The 22,345-nt window shown below is 40.4% G+C and overlaps 1 protein-coding gene across 6 annotated transcripts in view; it reads right to left on the bottom strand.

Moving 5' to 3' along the window:
* Positions 1-22,345, bottom strand: part of CSMD3 (CUB and Sushi multiple domains 3) — a 700,243-nt gene that overhangs the window by 17,497 nt on the left and 660,401 nt on the right. For all 6 annotated transcript variants that reach the window (XR_013544184.1, XM_072999268.2, XM_072999267.2 and 3 more), the window contains 4 exons: positions 19,178-19,351; positions 17,742-17,815; positions 5,036-5,147; positions 1,997-2,176 (listed from right to left, as the gene is read on the bottom strand). Coding sequence is in view for 5 of the 6 variants with exons in the window: in XM_072999268.2 (XP_072855369.2) it covers positions 1,997-2,176; positions 5,036-5,147; positions 17,742-17,815; positions 19,178-19,351 (540 nt within the window). In the remaining variant the exon portion in view is untranslated. The remainder of the gene's footprint in view (positions 1-1,996; positions 2,177-5,035; positions 5,148-17,741; positions 17,816-19,177; positions 19,352-22,345) is intronic.

Raw genomic sequence — 22,345 nt, forward strand, 5'->3', positions numbered from 1 at the left:
ACCATATCCTGCCATTGCTGGAAACAATATCTCCTTATTCCTGAACTAAACTCCCCAGCCCAATGCATATCCTGTACTGCCTTCCTTCTTATTCTTTCATGCAATTTTGTGGGAACTGCAAAGCCTCTGAGTGAAGCTTGAATGTTGAGAGAGAGATAGGGTTAAGAGCTTCTGAAAAAAATACCACAGGATCTATGCTTCTACAAAGCAAAATCATTCTACTCCTTCCATATAGTGGGCTTCACAAATTTCAAGAATGAACTATATCTGTGATATCAAAAAGAAGTTCATGCACAGGAGACAGAGCAACTTCAATGCTGTTGCACGTATCTTTTCTATTGTGATTTCTTTTAAAACCTGGAGGACTATGAGACAGATGAAAGCAAACACAGTTCTTTATTCTTTTAAAGTCACCAGTGTGGTCATTTTTCCGTGATACTACTTTCATCAGCAGCAAGAGAGATCGGGGAAAACATGCCTTTTCTCCTAACAATGTTTCAGACTAAAAGTAACAGGCTTTTCAAAGTTTTTTTGGATGTCCCAAGTAGATCAAAAAGCATTGCTAGTTCGTCCAGAGACATACATTTTGGAAGCTAGCTCTTCTTCACATTGTTTTGTGCTCCTGAATGAGAGGACATGCCTACCATCTAGCCTCAAATGAATTTATTCTATAAATCTCAAATTTTAGAAAAGTTTTTAAAAATGTTATTTTAGACCGATGACTGTAGATATCACAGGTTCAAAGTTCATTCACCTATAACACTCACTATATAAATTGAGACTCATTCATCTCTATCTCTTAACCCAACTTATCTCACCAGGATTTCACAAGTATAAAATGAATGAAGTGAGGGTGGAGGCAGAGGCATGTTTGCTTCCCAGTAACAATGGGAGGGACATAACAGAACAGTTGTTATAAGGGAAGCTTCACCACGTGCTTTGCTAGAAGAAAACAGATAACGTTGAGATGATAATGCAAGACATAGGTAGTATCAATTGGGCCACACTGCATCAATAAGTAACACTTCTAAACATTCTTGGAACATGCAAGTACAAAGGTTGGTACTATCATGTACACCTAAGCATTGCTTTCTAGGTGGATGAGTATTTTAAGAAGTTTCTTACTGATGGCACTCACTTGTGCATATCTATGTGTAAGAAGAGGCATATATGTATATACAGCTTTGGTAAACTTCTCGAATTTACAGAAATGCAATAAATTAAACCTGGTAACAAACTTGTATTGACTTCAAGGGACTCAAGATTTTAACAGATTTTAAACAATAAAACACTTCATACTTCAAATTGCCATAGTCGTGACAGTTCTCTGAATTTGATTTATGTCAAGCTTGGTTTCAAAACTTGCTTTACACATCAAAGTTGAGTTACGAGGAAAAATCTGATACAATGCAGAATTGTGAAAATAGATTCATTCTATTTATCATGTGCAAATGGGATAAGTAGAGGGCTTTTGTATAAATTTGAGACAAGAGATGGGCATGAACCTCTGTGCCACGTGTAGCCTTCCTTCTTCACCCACTGAGACAAGCAGAGAGGACAGGCTAACCCATGCTCCAGCTGAAGACTCATAAAACAACCAAAGAGGAAGAAGAGAGGAGCACACTCTGACCAGTGAGTGGGTCATTGCCTGGGGAGGCAGGGGAAGAGAACCACCTCTCCTGTGATATCATGCATATGAACCGGCATGAACCTCCAAACCGAGGTTCATGTCCATCTCTATTTGAAACTTATTGTGGTTCATTCCCACTCATTTAAACTATTCATAATTTTGACATATTCCTGCTTTGTGTTGTCCCATCCTTGTCTTAACATCACTGGCTTGCAAGGGGTATGAAGATACAAAACATATTTCACATGCTGTATTGTGCTAGAAGATAAAAGCAAGAGTAAAAACTAACAGAGTAATTTGCCACTCTTTACTTCCTATAATATCCAGTTCTCCGCCTGGAAAGAAATCAAAGATGCAAGGAAATACCTTGACACATAGGAACCTTCCCTGTCCAAGTGCCGTCAGACCTACAGACTCGGTGTTCTGACCCTCCTGCTAAGAAGAACCCAGGCTGGCAGGTGTATATCAGGGTATAGCCAAGAGAGGGAAGATCCATTCCAGCAACATTTGTGTGAGCCGGAGATTCTGGTTGTTTGCAGCTGTGAGCTAAAAAGAAATTGTATTTCTTTATGCATATTTTTATATGACAAAATACACAGCACAATAATGCTAAAATCAAGACACCACCCATATCATATAGGAACAAGTAGGAAAACCCATATTAAAATTCATAGTTCAAGCCCCTGATAGCAAAACGCAGCTCAACAGAATCCAAATTGCATAGCACATAGTCTTCTCAGAAAGGTACCTAAGGGTGTTGATTCCCTCTTGGATGCACACTTTAATGTAGTGAGGAGCCTTGCATGTACAAGGGAAAGCAATATTATTGATAGGCTAGACTCCTTCATGATTCTTGCCTTCTAGCAAGAACCTTGAAGGTTGAGAAACAAGACTAAGATGCATCCATCTCCCTAGGGAATTAATGTTTCCTTCAGCAGAAAAGAACTGATAATTCCAACAGTGATAGGGATGCAGAAATTCCTCAATGGTAATAGAAGGTCCCATCAGTGGATGACCTTTCAAAGACAATGACAGTGATCCTCAAGCTAACTTTTGTTAATGATGCATAAATAAGGCAACGGAAAATCACTTGTGAATGTTTTATTCCTCAAACACCCTATGGTGAAATAATCCACAATTAAACATGAGCTCATTCTGGAAGGTGAGTTCAGAAGGCACATGTTCAGCTACAAGGGAAGAGCAAAGGGGAAGTACAAATAGTACTGTTGCTAATGAAATAATTTAGTTTAAACCTAAAAGGACATGTCCAGAACTTGAACAGAAGGAACAGAATCTGATAGTACAGGAGAGAGAGAGAAAGATGGAGAAAGTAACTCAACTCCAGTGACCAGTTCAACTCCAGTGATCCATTGGACTAGTTAAGGTTGTGCATAAAGGTAAAGTCTGATGAAAATATTTTAAATCTTCAGCAAACAACAGGAATCCACAAAGGAGACAGAAATATAGTCGAAATCTTAAAAGCAATTTTTGAATTAACTTCTACTTACAGAAAATGTGAATTATTATAATAAGCACTGCAAAGAAACAAAGGAGAATAACAAAGGACAAACAAGAGAGTTCTTCTAGAAAATCCAGAAAATAAAAGGAACATTTAAACCATGAACAGGAATGTCAGAAGGTCAAGAGAGGAAAAAGTTATATGAGCAGGATGATGTAAGAGGACACTGCAAAAATATACACGCCAAAATCCTGTTCCTTAGTATAAATAAAATTATAGGAGGTCTCATTGATTCAATAATCAATGAGGATTTGGTGAGTCAGCACCTCTATAAATTTCATTGTTTCAAATGGGCCTAATTTAACTGCAATTTATTTCAACATAGTAAACTGCAGCTAGAGTAGTCCCACTTGAATCAATGAAATGTGGAGTTGTTGACTCATTAAATCCCCATTGATTCAGTAGGTCTATTAGAGTGTAATTTACTATGCTAAGCAACAATATTTTGGCAACTGAAGAACTATACAAAAATGCAAGCATCACAGATCCTTTGAAGATGAATGCTTACATGTAAAACATGCAGTTTTAAAAAATGTAGTGAAAGCTACCCTGAGACCATCTGGAGGAAATAAATCACTAAAAATTGATGGAATACCGGTAGGACTACATCAAGCTTCATAAACTGAACCCATCAAAATCCTAACAAAAATACATTAATAAACAATGAAAAGAAAACAATTGGTTGCACACTGGGAACATTTCTTAAATGTTCTAATTCTAAAGAAAGGAGTCACCAAAGAATGCAGTAAGTTTAGCGCCTTTGCATTAATTTTCTGTAGAAGAAAAGTGATCCCTAAGATTTCAGAACAAAGAATTTTATCATATATGCAGTGAGATATGTTAGGCATTCAAGCGGGATTAAGAAAAGGAAGAGGTGCTAGAGACAATATTGCAAATAAAAATTGGTTACTGGAATGTACCAAAGAATTTCAGAAGAAGATTAGCCTATGCTTTATAAATTACATTGAAGCCTTTGACCATGTGGATCATGCAAAAATATGAATCATTTTAAACAAATTTGCCTGCCACAACACACAACTGTCCTCGTGTGTCTTCTGTACTCTGGATTCGAAAATATGAGATGGAGACCTATATGGAAAAAATGGATTCAGATGAAGGAGTGACTGTTGATGGAAGAAAGATCAATAATGTAATTTAAGCAAATTATGTTGTGTCAGTCAAAGATGTGCAAAAGCAGGATTACAAGTGAATATTAAGATAACAAAAATCATGACTGCTGAAGAATTATATAACTTTAATGTTAAAAAAGAAATAAATAAAATTGCTAAAGGTTTTCCATATCTTGGTTCAACCATTAATTGAAATGGAGACTGCAGCCAGGAAATAAGATGAAGACGGAGACATAGAAGTGTAGTTACGGCAGAGTTAGAAAGGATTTTAAATTGTAAGGATATATTGCTGGATACAATGAGACTAGAAGGGGGAAAGACTCATTTGAAATGTGCTGGAAAAAAGCTTTACAAATGCCATTGACCACCAGAGACGAATGAATATGTTCTAGAGCAAATCAAGAGTAAATTCTCACTGGAAGATAATATAATTAAACATAGGCTAGCATACTTTGCATATATCATAATAATGCCTAGAAAAATGAATGGCAGTAGGAAAAGAAGATGAATTGATTCAATAAAGGAAGACCTGAAGAGGACTGTTAATTCCAGGACTTTTGGAAGGTCATTAATTCTCTCTAAGTGAGAAGTGTCTTGATGGTACATAAGCACAACAAGAGCAAGGGGACTGACACAAAATAAAGGGAGTTGAGCTCCCCAGCACATAGTTTGAGTATTGGCTATAACGTGCATCTAATGGATAACAAGTGATGGAAATCTATAATTGCATCAGTTTACATTTTACCCATAACTTACGTATGCATTCAGGCTGAATTCCACTCCACGTAAGATCAGGAAGGCAGGTGCGAGTTGTAGATCCTTGAAGAAGGTACCCTTTTTTGCAGTGAAATTGTAGAATATTCCCTACCTATGGAAACATATTGTGTATTGATTTGGTCAACGTCAAATGAAAATAAATGAACCCATGCATTCAATTCCTATCTATTTTAAGGTGCTTTGCCTCTGGCAGATATTTCTGCAGTGCAAGAGACATTGTTCTCTCTTTCCCGCTCTTCTCTCTCTAGATAGTTAAGACTTTTCTTTTCTACTTATATCTAATATGCAACTCCATGACTCTAAAGAGTGAATAGTTTTCTCCTCCCCATCTGCCCTTCCTTTCTCCTTGCCATAAGGATACATCTTTCTCTTGCAATGCTTCTTACAAGATCAGAAACTCATGGTTTTATGAATATTACATGGAGAGTGGGGATTTGGAGAACAGGATGGATGCTAAAGGATTCTCATCCCATGGTAGATGCAAAACTCATGAAACCTTTACAAAGAAGCTTAGACTATACAGGAATCATATCCAGACCCTCATTAAAAATTAACTGATGAATTTAACTTTCACTGCAATGCTGTATATACCTACTCAAAGGTAAGTCCCATTTTTGTCCAAGAGAACCTAGGTTGGCCCTTTCTTATTGTCATTTTGCCAGCAGGCAAATCCTTTTTTATTCAAATGAACTTCTGCCCATGGATGGGATACTCTAAAAGGGTATTAATGAGTTGCTTCTTTGTTTTTCTCTACTTATGCGCCATTCCATTGCTTTTAAGCAAATTGTATTTTAATATTATCTTTTGTTTGATTTTGTTTTACCCCGTTTCCCTGAAAATAAGACCTAACCTGAAAATAAGCCCTCGTATGATTTTTCAGGATGCTCGTAATATAAGCTCTACCCCAAGAATAAGCCCTACTTAAGTGAAACCCCACCCTCCACCATTGTGCAGCAACCAGAAGATGACATGACTGTATTTGAATAAGTGTAGATTATTGCAGAAGGGAAAAAAAATAAAACATCACCTGAAATTAAGCCCTACTCCATTTTTGGAGCAAAATTTAATATAAGACCCTGTCTTATTTTCAGGGAAACATGGCAATATTAGTCCTTTTGTCTTTTTATCTCCATCTTATTTAATTTATCTTGTTCTGAACTGCTTTGCCCCAGTATTGGAGAAAGCAAAGAGAAAAAGAAACAAGTTTAGTGGGATTTATTTTAGTGAGTATAGGATTGCAGCTTCAGGATCATAGTTGCCACCTTGTAAGGAAAGGGCTGGAGGTTTCATAGTGAGAAGTACAGTAGAAGTGCAAAACAAACATCCAGATGTTAAATACAGAAAGCCCAATAAGCTTACAAGGGGGGATGCAAGATGAAATAATATTTAACACTGGCTGCTATCTCCAGGGCTACGCATTTCAAATCCACAACTTCCAGGTTGAAATCAGGCTTTCTCAGAGCACAGTGCTTGCCTGATGTCAACGCACAGGGCTGACTGATAAGAAAGATCCCAGCGACGTACGTTGTGTATCAAATTCTTAAACAAAGCACTATCTATCATAATGCCAGTCAATCCACACAATTTGCAAATTGTGTAATTTTGTGTGAAAATGAGGTGATTTTATGCAGGAGTTGGCGGAGGGCAAACACCATCCTTGCCAATGCAAGTATGCTATTTAAAGTTCCAGGAAGTGCCTCACTGTGCTCTCCCATGAGAAGAAAAATATTCCCGTTCCTCATCCTTGCCTACCAGGATGAGACAAATGAGGATTTACATCCCTTCTCTGGCAGGATAATTACAGGACTGAATAATGTCATTCACACAACACCAGAGGTTTATTTATGGGCTTATCACCCACTAGTGACATATACCACTGTTTGCCAGTCAATATCCCTGCTGCATCTCCCATAGGACAAACAGGCCAGGTTGGACACAAATCTGATATAAAAAATGGCAATAAGAGAAAGCCAACAGAAAACACTTCTGCATCCAAGGAAACAGTAGCCCTCTTCAGGCATTATAACTAGTTTTTTTTCCAACTACAGTGGATGCTGTTCTGTCCCTTCAGTGCTGTCTGGAGTTTGTATTGCAATGGATGCAGGAAAACGGGCTGAGGCTGAACCCAGACAAGATGGAGGTCCTGAAGGTGGGTGGACTCACTGTCAGCAGTTTGGGAAATTCCCTCTCTTTTGGTGGGGTGACTCCCACTGCGAAGAATGAGGTTCACAGCTGGGGGATACATCTGGACCTGGCGCTCACCATGGAAACTCAGGTGGCGTCAGTGGTCCGATCTGCATATTTCCATCTTTGGCAGATTGCCCAGCTGCGTCCCTATCTTGATGTTGGGGCACTCACCACCTTGGTCCATGAATTTATATCTCGAGATTAGACCACTGTAATGTGCTCTACATAGGACTACCTTTGAGATTGATGCAGAAACTCCAAATGGTGCAGGATGCAGTGGCCAGACTTCTTAGTGGGGTTAGGAAACTTCAACATATCACTCCTACTCTGGCCGCATTGCACTGGCTACCCATTCCGCATTGATTTCAAAGTTTTAATGATCACATACAAGGCCCTAAATGGTTTAGGACTGCGATACTTGACAGAATGCCTCCTCCTACCTAGATCACTCGATCTAGCCAGGAGGTTAGGTTGAGGAGCCTAACGCCGAGGGAGGCCCGGAAAGAAAAAAACAAGACACTGGGCCTTCTTGGCAGTTGCTCCCAGTTTCTGGAACAAACTCCCCCCCCCCCCATTTGGCTCCCTTGCTGGTATTTTTAAAAACCAAGTCAAGACCTGGTTATATAGGCAGGCCTTCCCTCCGGGCATTACTTAACTTACCTCTTCTTTTTCTTTATTTTTAACTATCGTCTATTGTATAAATGCTGAAACTTGTTAATATATATTAACTGTTTCTACTCTGTTTTGTGAGCCACCCAGAGTAGACTATGTCTAAATGGGTGGCATATAAGCTTAATAAACAAACAAACAAACAAACAAACAAACAAACAAACAAACTAACTAACTGACTAACTAACTAACTAACTAACTAACTAACTAACATGCCAGAAGGAGAAAGTTCTACAGCCCTATCCATGGTTCTTGCCCCTCTCCTTGTGTGGAAAGTGACAATGCAAGCTGTAGAGCCTTCTCTGTGCGTGGTGGCTCTCCATGTGATTCTGAAAACTGAAGAAAAAAAGAGAGACCCACATACAGGAGACTACCTGCTACCCATTCGCTCTCTTCATGACGAGGGTGCCACTGGAAGAGCAGGGCTAGTGCACTCTCGCCTCCTCATGGCATTTCTTGTTGTAGTCCAAATGACTGAATAGGGGTTACATTCTAATATAGATTGAGGTTATTCTCAAATAAAGGATTCCAGAAAAAGGTTTCAACATGTACACAAGAATCCATCCAAAGTGGCAATTCTATTTCCTGTGGCTCTTTACTCACAATGGGGAAAAGGCCATAGTTTTTCATGCCACTTCATGTGTTAATCAGCTCATTAATGCAAGGATGTATTTTTTTTTAAATGTCCACTGTTATGGCAAATGCAACCGCTTGTATTTTTTCCATTCAAATTCCACCTTACCCTGCTATTTATAATCTTCTCCCTTTGTGTCTCACAAAATGTGGTGGCCACCATGCCACCTGTCAAGAGATTGTGAAAAGGGGGGATCACAGACTCTGTTGTTCTTCTGGAAAATCAGGCTTGGTAGTTTGTGCCTAGTATGAGCTGGCCAAAAAGGAGGAATCTCCACTGGTAACTGGAAGGCAGTAACACCTGTGGTTAATCTCTGTGAGAAAGAGAATTTCAAGGGCAGGATGAGCTCACACTTTGGTAGCAACTTAAGTAGAAGCTACTCTCTACGTGGTGGCGCTGTGGGTTAAACCACAGAAGCCTCTGTGCTGCAAAGTCAGAAGACCAGCAGTCGTAAGATCGAATCCACGTGATGAAGTGAGCTCCTGTCACTTGTCCCAGCTCTTGCCAACCTAGCATTTTGAAAGCATGTAAAAATGTGAGTAGATAAATAGGTACCACCTCAGTGGGAAAGTAACAACATTCCGTGTCTAATCACGCTGGCCACGTAACCACGGAAACTGTCTACAGACAAACGCTGGTTCTATGGCTTGGAAACAGGGATGAGCACCGCACCCTAGAGTTGGACATGACTGGACTAAATGTCAAGGGGAACCTTTACATTTACCTTACTCTCTTCTTCATGAATGTTTGGGGAAACTCAACACCTGATTGGCAGATCTTCTGGAAACTAGGACTAGTATGAAAATGGGGACAGAAATTACTTTGCTTGGCCTAGTTATCTCTTAATAATAATAATTGCATGCCATTGCGTCAATTCTGATTTATCTCTTAGGAGAATGCTATGCTCATTTGCTGCTTGCTTTGTTTATGCTCTGAAACTATGCAGAAATTATGCCCTTATGTAAGTATTACCATAGGGTTGCTATCTTATTTTCTTGGGGGTTGGTTCTAAAATTGCTTTTGTCTCATCTTTTTGATTGCTTATTTTGTTCCACAGTCATTTGATTGTTTGTGTAACTGTTGGAACACTCAGAAGTAGTTTACTATTCTCTTCTTCTGGAGGCATTTTGGGACTGTGCAGCTTGAACAAGGCCATACAGGATGTGGCTCTTCTGGGATGCACAATGGGAAACTGAACTTCCAAACTCTGGCTCCACAATCAGGATACCTAAACCACTGAGCTATCCAGCACAGCACACTTTTCTGTACTAAACAAATTATTTTCTTATGCTAGAAATTATGTGCTTTTAAGAAGCATTAAATTCACAGAAAAAGATGGATTTTGACGTTGTTCCTTATCTCCATTCTTCATACAAGGCTTCACAAAATTGATCCATAAGCTAATACAAGGCTACTATGAGTGTAATGAAGCTATTTTTCTTTCTAAATTTGAAATGCATCTTGAATCCCTTCAGGTTTAACAGAAAGGATAGTGCTAAATTTACAGACGCACACTGATATGCACTCAAAATAAATTGGAGGAAAGAACAGAGCTTAAATGTCTTGCATATATGACAGATTGGTCTAAATAAATCCCAGTTATTTCAGCTCAGTACTATGCTGTCCTATTATGGCTTAGGGTCAGAATGCTATAAACAATTTCCTATGTTAGCAGGAATATCTCTGCACAAATATTTCAAGCTTAGAGCTCATTTTGGGGAAGCAATTTGTTTTTGAAGCTTGCAGATGAAGTTGGTAAAACCTGACACAAGAATGCAGTTTTGTTTTTGTTTTTTCAAAAACCGAAACCAAACCAAAACAAAGCTCTATATAGCCTTTCTGGAGAAATCACAACCTCACAAAGGACTGACAGGTCAGTGAATGCATTACATGCACAGAATTATTGATTGTGTTATGTTATGGTTTCATTTGCATGCCACAGATGAGGCCGCAACTACGGCTAAAGTGGCCTACGTCTGGATGTCTGCCAACAATCTACAGTGCTATCTGTAAAAAGTCACAAAGCCAAATAGCAGACCCAGAAACAGATTAGTTTTTTGGGGGGGCGCATGGGGGTGGTTTTAAAAAGACCTTTTTGCCTTTTACTAAATGCAGCTACAAATGCTGCAGTTGCTAGCTGTGCAAGTAACTCAGATGAATCTCAATCCCAAATTGCATCGCAGTCTCTTTGGACCAATTTAGCAATCTGGACTGTAAACAAAGACAGACAGTATGTCTCCAAAATGTTGCAAAACAGAGCCATATATGGAAAACAGTAGGATGGGGGAGATGAGAAGGTAGAGGATTGGACCTGGTTTTCATTTCATGATAGGTTTAGCTTTTACTGTGGGCAAGAATCTTACCAGCATTCTTCAGTCACAGGATTTATGGGGAAAGGATGACAAGTTATTTTCCCTAATCTTATACTCATAGCTATTTGTGTTAGCAACAAGGACATCTAGAACAACTTTGTTAAAGTTCTTGAACTTCAACCACTCACTTTCTTAACCTTACCCCAATTCAGTCTCCTCCTCCCTTTGCCTTTTCAAAGAACCTGAAGGAATGTGTGTATTGGTCTCAGTGTTGTTTGGTATCAACTGCATTAGGCAAAAGCACTTTGCCACCCCCTTCTGTTCTGCCTCTAGTCCCTCCCCAACACCACTATCCTATTCACACGTTGGTTAGGTTTAGTTTTTTTTATTATGATCTATATTGAAAGGAAAAAAAAAGAAGGGTGGTATATGGAATGGAAACACAATTCACTCAACCTGTTACGAAACAATATGGAAAGAAAGCACAGGTGGAGTACAGAGATGCACAGTACAACTGAGACAGAGATAGTTTTCACAGGAAGGTTGTCTCCACTTCTGAAAGAAATGGGCACGTTCAGCCTTGAGAAAAGAATACTAAGGGGAGATACAGTATGATAGTACTTTTCAAATACTTGAAAGGTAGTTGTACAGAGGAGGGGCAGGATCTGTTCTTGATCATTGCAGAATGCGGGACACATAATAATGATCTCAAGCTACAGGAAGACAAGAAAAACTTCTTAATTGTTATAGCAGTATGACAATGGGATACATTACTTAGAGAGGTGGTGAACACTCCAACACTGGAGTCATTCAAGAGAAAATGGGACAACCAGCTGTCCAATCTTCTTTGATTTGCATTCCTGCATTGAGCAGGGGGTAGGACTAGATGGCTTTATAGATCCCTTCCAACTCAATTATTCTATGATTTATTTTTGTAAATAAGCCAAATATTACTAGAAGGATAACAAATAAAAACACCTTAAGTTTGTAGTGATTTGCTTTCTAGGTGGAAAACAAATCTGGGCCCATCCTTTTTCCACTTGGAGAAATGGAGAGCATAATGTTGTAAACAAAAACTATGTATAGTGAATGAATGAATAAAATATATAGAGCTTGACTCCAGTGAACTAAATCTGGAAACCTTGTAATATTAATCTTTAGATAAAAGACATGAGGAGGAAGATTTCAGAGGAAGAGTTCTTCGGAATAAATTATACATCACTTTTAACTCTTTCTTTCCTCAAAAATAAGCATGGGGTCATGATCCAGACCAGACCACGCCATGGGGGGTGGAGTAGGAAGGCTTTAGCCTCTCCTCCTTATAAGCTCAATTCAGATAAGGGTCCTATGCAAATTGCAATTGTGTCTCCCCATCTGGACTGGAATCACACAGAAGGAAGTTTTAAAAACTTATGTTCCAAATTCTATGTATCAGGTATTCCATGTTTATTTCTAAACAGGGAAGAAAAAAAACAAATGGTGCAGCTGTATGCCATGGATTAAAGTTTGGCTCAGAAAATAGGGGCCTGGCTTTCATCTGCAGAGGTCCAGGAGACTTTTGAATAGATTCATGGTTTCTTTCCTTTTCTCTTCAGTTTATTTAATTTCTGTTCTGTTCCTTTCTGCCTGTGCATGTCTTGCTGGAAGGTAAAGGACTAGGTTAAACCATCGCTGACTTCCTACAGCTCATATAGTATATCATCTTCTAATTCTGCTGTCATTCAAAGTACAAGCCTTTAGCCTTTGTGACTGTAGAGAAAACTCTGAAAATATATGGGTCATCCTTGCTGAAGTTTCAAAAGTTCTGAATCCCCTTTATTGCTTTGCAAAATTCCCTGGCTTTCTCCTCAGGATACTATCTCTTTCGCCCTACTGCCTCTGAATACCACCTCTCTCTCTCATTTCCCCTCCTCTGTGCTAAGTACTACTGTTTTGTTCCCTGACTCAAATTGCTTCATGAGAATTATCCAGGAAGGCTTTTAAATAGGCAGAATTGCCTATGATACTATTCCATGCATGTTTACTTGTAGTAAATCTGACAGCATTTGAGAGGGTTTTATCTCCAGAAAATGCTTCCACAATTTCAGACTTTTAACACTAAACCAACATTTGAAATCTGTGCTCAATAAGTATGAGTGTGTGTCTTTTAAAGATGTTCATGATGCATTAAAGGCTTGCCACACATTATTGTTATTGCTTTGTAGCACTATACACAATAGCCCTTGAAAAAATATGCAGAACAGCAATAAGTACTTTCTAATCCAAATCTGTATACACTATAATATGTAGTATGCATCAATGTAAATTATATATTGTAACAGCACACAAAATTATGGCCCTGGGTTTTCTATTGTTACTGATAGCATAGTGAAGCATTTATATTCAATCCATTTAGTTTCAGGGGAAGTAGAATCACTCTCCATCATTGCCTTGTACAAACATGAGTCTAATTCTGAAGTGATAGCCATTGCTCCATTTAAACCCCTAATAACAAACCTTCCATATAATACTTTCAATGAGCATGAGATTATCTCTCATTCACAGAAATGCAATAGCAGCCAACATATTCTACTCTAGAAAAAGCAAAGAATGCATTATTCTCACTTTTCAATGAGAAAAGACAAGGGCTGTGCTAGGAGATCCCATGGATTAATATTGTCAATACTGATATTATGCATCTTCGAATATCTGGTTCTCAGGTATTTAAACTCCTTGATCTTCAAAACTATTATTATTAATAGGATTATTGTTGGACTCATTGTGTAGATGATCCTATTTTCACCCCTCCCTCAGACTTCAGAGGGTGACAGTTCTCCTCCAGAATGTCCCACTAGAGTAATAAGTAAATAAATCCCAGAACAACGGCCAATCAAACTCCTAGAACCTCAGAAGCAACTGTCCAATTACAGGCCATTTGGGGCCTCCTTTTTAGGCCTGTGCTAGTCTTTTTTTAGAAGGCTATTTGGAGCTTTTAAAAGGCCAGCATCTCTCATGTTATTTAGTCAACTGGGCCTTTGAGACTTCTTGGAGCTCAACTGGCTATATCTACACCAATTCTTTTTTAAATTGGGCATGACTGGGCTGCACTGAGAAGCCTGGGGTTGCATGAAGGCCACAGGCCATACTTTACCGATCTTTGATATAGTCCTGAAAAGCATTATATCAACAAGTGCCTGATAAATAGGATTAAAATGAAAGCCAGCATCATTCACAGAACAATTGAGTTGAAAGGGGCATATAAGCCCACTGAGTCCAACCCACTGCCCAATGCTGGGATCGAAATCAAAACAGATCTGACAGATGGTTGTCCCATTTTCTCTTGAATGTCTTCTGAGGGATTCATAAGGGTTGGAGAACTCACCACCTCCAGAGGTAATTGGTTCCATGGTCATACTGCTGTAACAATGGGTCCAGGAGGCCGTGAATGCCTCTCTGAGAGAGGGAGTGGTCCCTACCACCTTGAAAGAGGCGGTAATTCGACCACTCCTTAAAAAGCCTAACCTGGACCCAAGGCTGGTGGTCAACTACCGACCAGTGGCGAACCTCCCTTATTTGGGCAAGGTGTTGGAGCGGGTTGTGGCCGGGCAACTCCAGGCGCTGCTGGATGAAACGGATTTTCTGGATCCATTTCAATCGGGTTTCAGGCCGGGTTTTGGTACAGAGACAGCCTTGGTCGCCCTGTACGATGACCTTTGCCGGGAGAGAGACAGGGGGAGTGCGACCCTGTTGATACTCCTGGACCTCTCAGCGGCTTTCGACACCATCGACCATGGTGTCCTTCTGGATAGGCTGGCTGGGTTGGGAGTTGGGGGCACTGTTTTACAGTGGTTCCGCTCCTTCCTGGCTGACCGTGTCCAGAGGGTGGTGCTGGGGGACAGTTGCTCTGCCCCATGGCAGTTATGTCATGGGGTTCCTCAGGGCTCAATACTGTCCCCCATGCTGTTCAACATCTACATGAAACCGCTGGGAGAGGTCATCAGGAGGTTTGGGCTGAGGAGTCAGCAATATGCTGACGATACTCAGCTCTACCTCTCGTTTTCCACCAATCCAGGTGAGGCAGTTTCTGTGCTGAACTCGTGTCTGGACCTGATAATGGACTGGATGAGGGTTAATAAATTGAAACTCAATCCAGACAAGACGGAAGTGCTGTTAGTGGGTGCTTCACCGGACAGGCTGGAGGGCCATTTCCCCGCCCTGAATGGGGTTACACTCCCCCTAAGGGACAGGGTCCGCAGCTTGGGGGTGCTCCTGGACCCCAGTCTAACACTGGAAGCCCAGGTGGACTCGGTGGCCAGGGGCGCCTTCCTTCAGCTGCGGAAATTATACCAGCTACGGCCCTACCTGGACGAGCGGAGTCTCATGACAGTCACACATGCACTGGTAACATCCCGCATAGATTACTGCAATGCGCTTTACGTGGGGCTGCCTTTGAAGACGGTCCGGCGATTGCAACTGGTCCAGAATCGAGCTGCGCGGCTGGTGAGTGGTGCAGCTGCCACGGAACATATCAAGCCGATTCTGTATAAGTTACATTGGCTACCAGTTGCTGCCCGGGCCCAATTCAAAGTGCTTGTTTTGACATATAAAGCCCTAAATGGCTTGGGCCCTGGATACCTGAAGGACCGCCTCCTTCCATATGAACCTACCCGGCAGTTAAGATCTAGCCAGGGGGCCCTTTTGAAAGAGCCGTCCCTTAAGGAGGTAAGAGGGACGGCTTGTAGACAAAGGGCCTTTTCGGCAGCTGCCCCCAGACTATGGAACACCCTCCCGACTGAGATTCGTCTGGCGCCGACGCTGATGATATTTCGGCGCCAGGTCAAAACCTTCCTGTTCCAGAAGGCTTTTAATTGAAATAATAATAGCTGTGGGTCTGATGGCAATTTTAATTGTTTTTTAATTGTATTTTAATTTTATCTTTTGCTGTATTGAATTTTAATTATTGTAAGCCGCCCAGAGACCTCTGGGTAGTTTGGGCGGCATATAAATTGAATAAATAAAATAAATAAATAAATAAAATAAATAAAGAAATGTTTCCTGATATTCAGCCTAAATCTGTCTTTCTGTAGCTTATTGCATTTCCTGCACTTTGGGATGACTGAGAACAGATCCTACTCCTACACCGTATGACTATCAAGTATTTGAACAGTCCATTCAATGGACCCATCTCTGGAAAACATGGTGTAGCAGTATGTAAGAAGAAGCAGAAGCCAGGCTGACACACACATACATATCACCTCCCATGATGCCTTAGCCTTGGGCTCTGGTGGACTATTATTGGAACCCCAAGGAGAAGAGAGTTGCTTCTTCCTTTATTTATTTATTAATTTGTACCCTGCCCATCTAGACCAGAGTCTACTCTGGGTGGCTAACAGCAATCCAAATAATAACAATATAAAATAAAACAACAGCATTAATACATTTGAAGATGGCAATAAATAAATTATATATTGACAGGAAGGAAGGCCTGCCTAAAGAGCCAGATCTTGAGTTGGCTCTTAAAAACATCTAGCGAGGGAGCCAGATAAATTTCTAAGGGAAGATTGTTCCAGAGGCAAGGGGCCACTGCCGAGAAGGCCTGGTTTCTTGTTCTTTCTCTCCGGACCTCCCTCAACATTAGGCCTCTAGGTGGGAGAAGGCGTTCCACTAGATATTGAGGTCCTAAACCATTTAGGGCTTTATAAGTCATCATTAATACTTTGAAATCAATGTGGAAACGAACAGGCAGCCAATGTAGGGCAGCCAGAGTGGGGAAAATATGTTGATGTTTTCTCAACCCAGTAAGAAGTCTGGCCTCCGTGTTCTGCGCCATTTGAAGCTTCCACATCAATCTCAAAGGTAGCCCCATGTAGAGCGTGTTACAGTAGTCTAATCTTGAGACTACAAGTGCATGTACCAAAGTGGTGAGCGCACAAACATCAAGATAGGAACGCAGCTGGGCAATCCACCAGTGATGGAAGTAGGTGGTGCGGACCACTGACACTACCTGGGTTTCCATGGTAAGCGCTGGATCCAGATGGACCCCCAAGCTGCGAACTTCACTCCTTGTGGTGAGAGTCACCCCCCCCCAAAAAAAGAGAGGGAGTTTCCCAAACCACCAATGGCGAGGCCACCCACCCTCAGGCCCTCCGTCTTGTCTGGGTTCAGCCTCAGTCCATTCACCTGCATCCATTGCAATATGGCCTCCAGACAGCAGTGAAGGGATGAAACAGCATTCACTGTTGTTGGGGGAAAGGAGATGTAGAGCTGGGTGTCATCAGTATACTGATGACATGAAGCCCCACACCTCCTGATGACCTGAACCAGCTGCCTCATATGAATATTAAACAACACTGGGGAGATAATCAAGCCCTTCTTCTACATCCTTCTCCCCAAACTGACCTGTCCCTTGCCCCAAACTTGGATCATCCCACAGTTGTTCCAGAAATCAGGCTGTCCACCGCAGGGCTCAGGGGACAAAACTGAGTAGTTGATCTGGGGAGGGTATCTCAGTAATGAGGGGCAGCTGATTGAGGGAGAGAAAGGTGGGGAGGAGAGGATAAAAGGATGAGGAACCAAATCATCAGGGGAACCTAACCCATAATAAGCCACCTTGGGTCCTATTCAAGGAGAACATTAGGGTAAAAATATTTAAAATACTAATTAAATAAATAAAAATAATATCCTATGGCTCTGGAGGAATTGGGGAAGAGGATGAGGAATGGCTGGAGAAGTGGCTCCTGCTGGATCTGGTAAACGAAGCTCTACATGCTTTGGTCAACTCGCCCCATGACATATTAGCCCAGAGGCACCCGGTTCAATGATCAGTAGTCCCACTCAGTTCCTCCACTGCAAGCCAGAGGTGATATTGGTGGTGCAACTGTAAATTCAGGATGAATGATTTTACCTGATAGCCAAATGTATCATTTTGTGATCCATGGCGGGGAACTCCAGGATTTTCACATGATGTGCGGGTGGGTTCTGTGGAAGAAAAAAACAACAACCAAAAAATTGTAAATGAAAAGGAAATGTTAACGTTAAATATGTTTAAAATTCCAAAACCAAATTAATACCAACTATTTCCAGAAGTGTCAGTGAGTGAATTGTGGTGTCCAAATCTGAATTCCACAAATAATTCACACAGCTGAATTTTATGAACAGAATACAAATATAAGTAGTGCTCTGCAACACAGTATGGAAAAAATCCTAGCTTCAGGTAGTTAATAATGAAAAATATATCCAGATAAAACAAATTGGTTTAGATATTTGGCTGAAGAGCCAGAGGTTGGGGGTTTGATTCCCTACTGCGCCTTCTTGACAGGGGCTCAGACTTTAACCATAGGATCCCTTCCAGCTCTGCAGTTCTAACATGATGAATTAACAACAACAACAACAACTCCAAATTCCCTAAAAGACCAACATGGATAAGACCAATGGTATGGCCTTTATACCTGGCATTGTTCCATTCTACCCTGCCTCCAAAAAAATACCCTCCAGTTTGTATTAAAGGGAAGCAGTATCCTCAAAAGATCAGGAGAATACCTGGGCACTTCATATTTTGTATTAAACACATCCCCACCCCCACCCCCAGAACTGCCCAGGCTATGCACTGGACTCCATGTGGCACAGGGGTCCTTCGACAGTGCTGGCACTTCAATCTGGGAAGGAGCCCGGCCAATCCTTCCCTGCCTCCCCGAGTAACTGACCACTTTGGGGAGGAAGTGGGCCAGGGAATCTTGTATAACTTAATAAAAAATACGAAGTACCCATATCTGATCAGGACCTCTTCGTGCTTAGATTATATCCACTGTAATCAGTGGCCTTGTATCAGTGATCAGTTCCATTGATTTCAGTGGTGTCTATTCTAAACATATAGAATAGAAGAAAAAAGCAAGTAACTAAGTAAAGTATCTTGGACTGCATCTGAGTGATTCCTCATATAAGACCTGGTTATGCTCCAGCATGACTGCAGTTTTTGGCTGAACCTTACACATATTGATATACAATGGAATTGCCAATATTTTGCATGTATAGACCTGGATGAATGATTCCCACATAGACCTGGATGCATGAATCCCTCAGAAGGCACAGTCAGATGTGCTGGATATGGCTTTTTTGTTGTTCAATTTCCCAATTTCTCCTCTTCAGCTGTAACCTGCATATGCCTGACAAGCCACTCTTGAGGTTCCTGCACCCTATGGAGCCAGTTTTAGGAAGGGCTGCAGATGTGAGGATATCAATAATCCTCCTGCATGAGTGAATGTAGTGATGAAAGCAACATTAATCAATTTATGGAGAGTGCAAAGAAGCCAATAGATTATGAACTAGGTTAGGACAGATCACCTATGCACCGGGGAGACGATCCACTCCAGGTACCATCTGCTTGACATATCCGAGTACTAGAACCAACCAACAAGAACGGGGGATTGCAGCTGAAAGAGACTTCTGACTGATAAATAAAGCTCTTTCCTTCTCTTTTGCCTTGGGCAGGTATTCCAGGGTCACCACAAAACTTTGCTGTACAAAAAAGGGGAAAAAATAGAAAATATGTTAATAGCTTTTATTTTCAACATGATGGATTTCTTTGTTTGGAAATGCTGAAATGGTGCAGAAAGCATATGCTTTCATGTTACTTTCTGCTTCAGAATATCAAATGGAATTGCAGAATATAAATATGCGCACATTCTGTGCAAGCGTACTCAGCACTGCTTATCACACTGCAAGCACAGAGTGACATTCAGATGTATGCTATCTCTCCATATTAAAAAAAACTGTTAAGTGTAGCTGGATAATATGTAGAGGACCCAAAATATATGTATATGGTTCCTACACATTAAAAAGGACCCAGACTTTCAAGAAAACATTTAAAATCTTGTTCACAGATTAATTCAGAGCATTCTGGGACTTCAGTTAATGTTTAAAGACAGAATTTGTGATGGAACTACATTATTCACTGGCATTTTTCTCCTGCCTCTTCCCAACCACATGGCATTGTTGCATGCTTAGTAACCCCCTGGCTGAATAAGTAACCATGGAAACTAGACACCACAGCTATTCACATCAGTCTTCTTCTCCCCAGCATCCGTGAATAGAGAGAAATGTGGAAGGAAAAAATAATATCTTTGTACCAGACTACAACTTTTAAGGTTCTCCCTTTGCCCAGCATAGTTTGCCTGTGCTAATTTCTAAAGCATCCATGTGAAAGTGATCATTAAGTGTGCACCTGTTTTGTTCCACGTAAACCCAGTTAGTGAGGAAAGCAGTGTTCACGCTGGCAAAAGCATTTCAGATGCAACCTGAGTTATAATAATAATTCTTGGACTCCAAATGATATTAAGAATGAGAAAACAGTAAATGGCTGAAATACATAAGGTCTTATTCAGAGGAGTTGGGGATGCAGTCATGTTGACGTCTGTCTGGCTTCGGTGTCCATGAATACAATTCTCACTTACTTACTTTACTGTTTCTCTTATTTATGCAAAATATGCCCGAATTGTGGATGTCAGCTTTAAAAACCATTGATTCACTTATCTATGTTCTGAAAATATTAAAAGAAAAAAAAAACAGAAAAAAAACCCTATTTTCACATCTATTACCAGAACCAACCATTAGTGGGAGGCAGAGGCCACGTGTTGAACACATAACATGGTCTCTGCCACCCTCTAGTGGACAGTTCTGGTAATCCACTGATTAACTACCTGGAACCAATCCACAGTAGATATGGGGGTCCTATTGTATAAGAAGCAGTCTCTAACAAATCACATAGAAATATATTCACATCACTTTAATTACTTGTAATATATGTTTTACCATTTCAAAAAAAAAACTTGTAAATCAATTGCATTATTTATGGTTCACAACAGCTTCCTTGATGTGAGGAGAGTAAATGGTTTGGAATTTGGAGGGATTACAGGCCAGTAGTGGAACACACATTTTACACCCTATGTCCAAGCATGTTCTATACCCAACATCAGAGCTAGGAAGGAATCTGAAACCATGAAGAACCATTTCCAGTCATGTCTAATAATATGATACTTAAGTGGACTAATAATTTAACACCACATGAAGGTGCCTCATACGTTCCTCCAAATTCACTTTGGTGGCCAGATGGGCAGTATAAAACTCAAATAAATATACCAAACAAATAAATAAGCAATCAGTCTGAAATTTCTTGTAGAATGCTCAAATTGTTTCAATTCAATAGTGCTACAGAGAAGACTCAAAGGTCTGGGCTATACGTTCAGATGTAAAGCAAATAGCAATCTTAGACAAAGCATACCACTTTGCCCATATGATCCTAGCAGTACTTTTTGTTTATTTATGATTTTACTTTTACTGTGACACGACATGTAGAGTTCTACTCCCCCAGTTAATCAAACCCATTGGATTTACTTTTGAAGAGGTTGGTAATTCTTTTTCCTGAGAAAGAACAAACATCTTTGCATGAAGCACTGTGTCAAAAAGCCACCATACAATTGTTATTGTAATGAAATCTGCAGCGCTGCAAAATCCATCACTGTCAGCACTTTTATGATAATAAAAATTTCTGTATAAAACAGGTAATTCAATATAATATTGGAACAAAAGTCCAATTGTAATAGACAGCCTAGAGTCTCTTCTGTACTCCTGGCATTATTGATATCAGCCTAGTCCTGCCTCACTAAAGCATGCCAGTCTGAACTTGCTTCCGATGGCATTTTTGTCATATTTGACAAACGTGATTTAGGGGTATAAAACATGAGACAAAACACTGTCATTCTTTCTTCCATACCTGTTCTATCTTGGGAAAGTCAAAAATTCACAGGTTACAGAAACAAAGATTTTTTTTTCATTTGTTTCTCAGACTCAAGTTAATTAAAACAAAGCACCGTTCTGAATCAGGTCTCATTTCCATCCAATCCTAGGTTAAAGAGGCCAGTGGTTCCCAATCTTGGGTCCTCAGATGTTCATAGATGACAACTCCCAGAAACCCTGGCCAGCACAGCTAGTGGTGAAGGCTTCTGGAGATTTGAGTTCTAGAATATCTAGGATCCCAAGATTAGGAGCTACTAGCCTAGACAGATTTACCTAGCAGTAGCAGGCAACAGAGCAGACATTCTCTGACATAACCGCCACTGAAATTCCCCACCATGCCCCAATATAGCATTTTTTAAAGGAATGATGCTAAATTTGGGGCATTGTGGAAGATTAAAGAAACAGTACCCAGCCACCTAGCTTTATCAGAAAGCTGGGGATTCTGGGCTATCAACAATAACAACAGCAGTTGCACTGTGTTGTTTTTCAGGGGGCAATAGCATTAGTTTGAGAAATAGCATAATGCCTACTAACATCATCAGCACTAGTGGAGTTTTGATGTTATGACTTATTATTATATTTATAATTATTATATTATGGGGTGGCTGTCATTCAGGCTATTTTTCAGTGACTTTTTAAAATAGTGCATTCACAGAATGTTACCGAAACCAACAGAGTAGACTCTGTCTAGACGGGCGGGGTATAAATCGAATAATA

Source organism: Pogona vitticeps, chromosome 4 (assembly GCF_051106095.1).
Source record: "Pogona vitticeps strain Pit_001003342236 chromosome 4, PviZW2.1, whole genome shotgun sequence".
Lineage (NCBI taxonomy): Eukaryota > Metazoa > Chordata > Lepidosauria > Squamata > Agamidae > Pogona > Pogona vitticeps.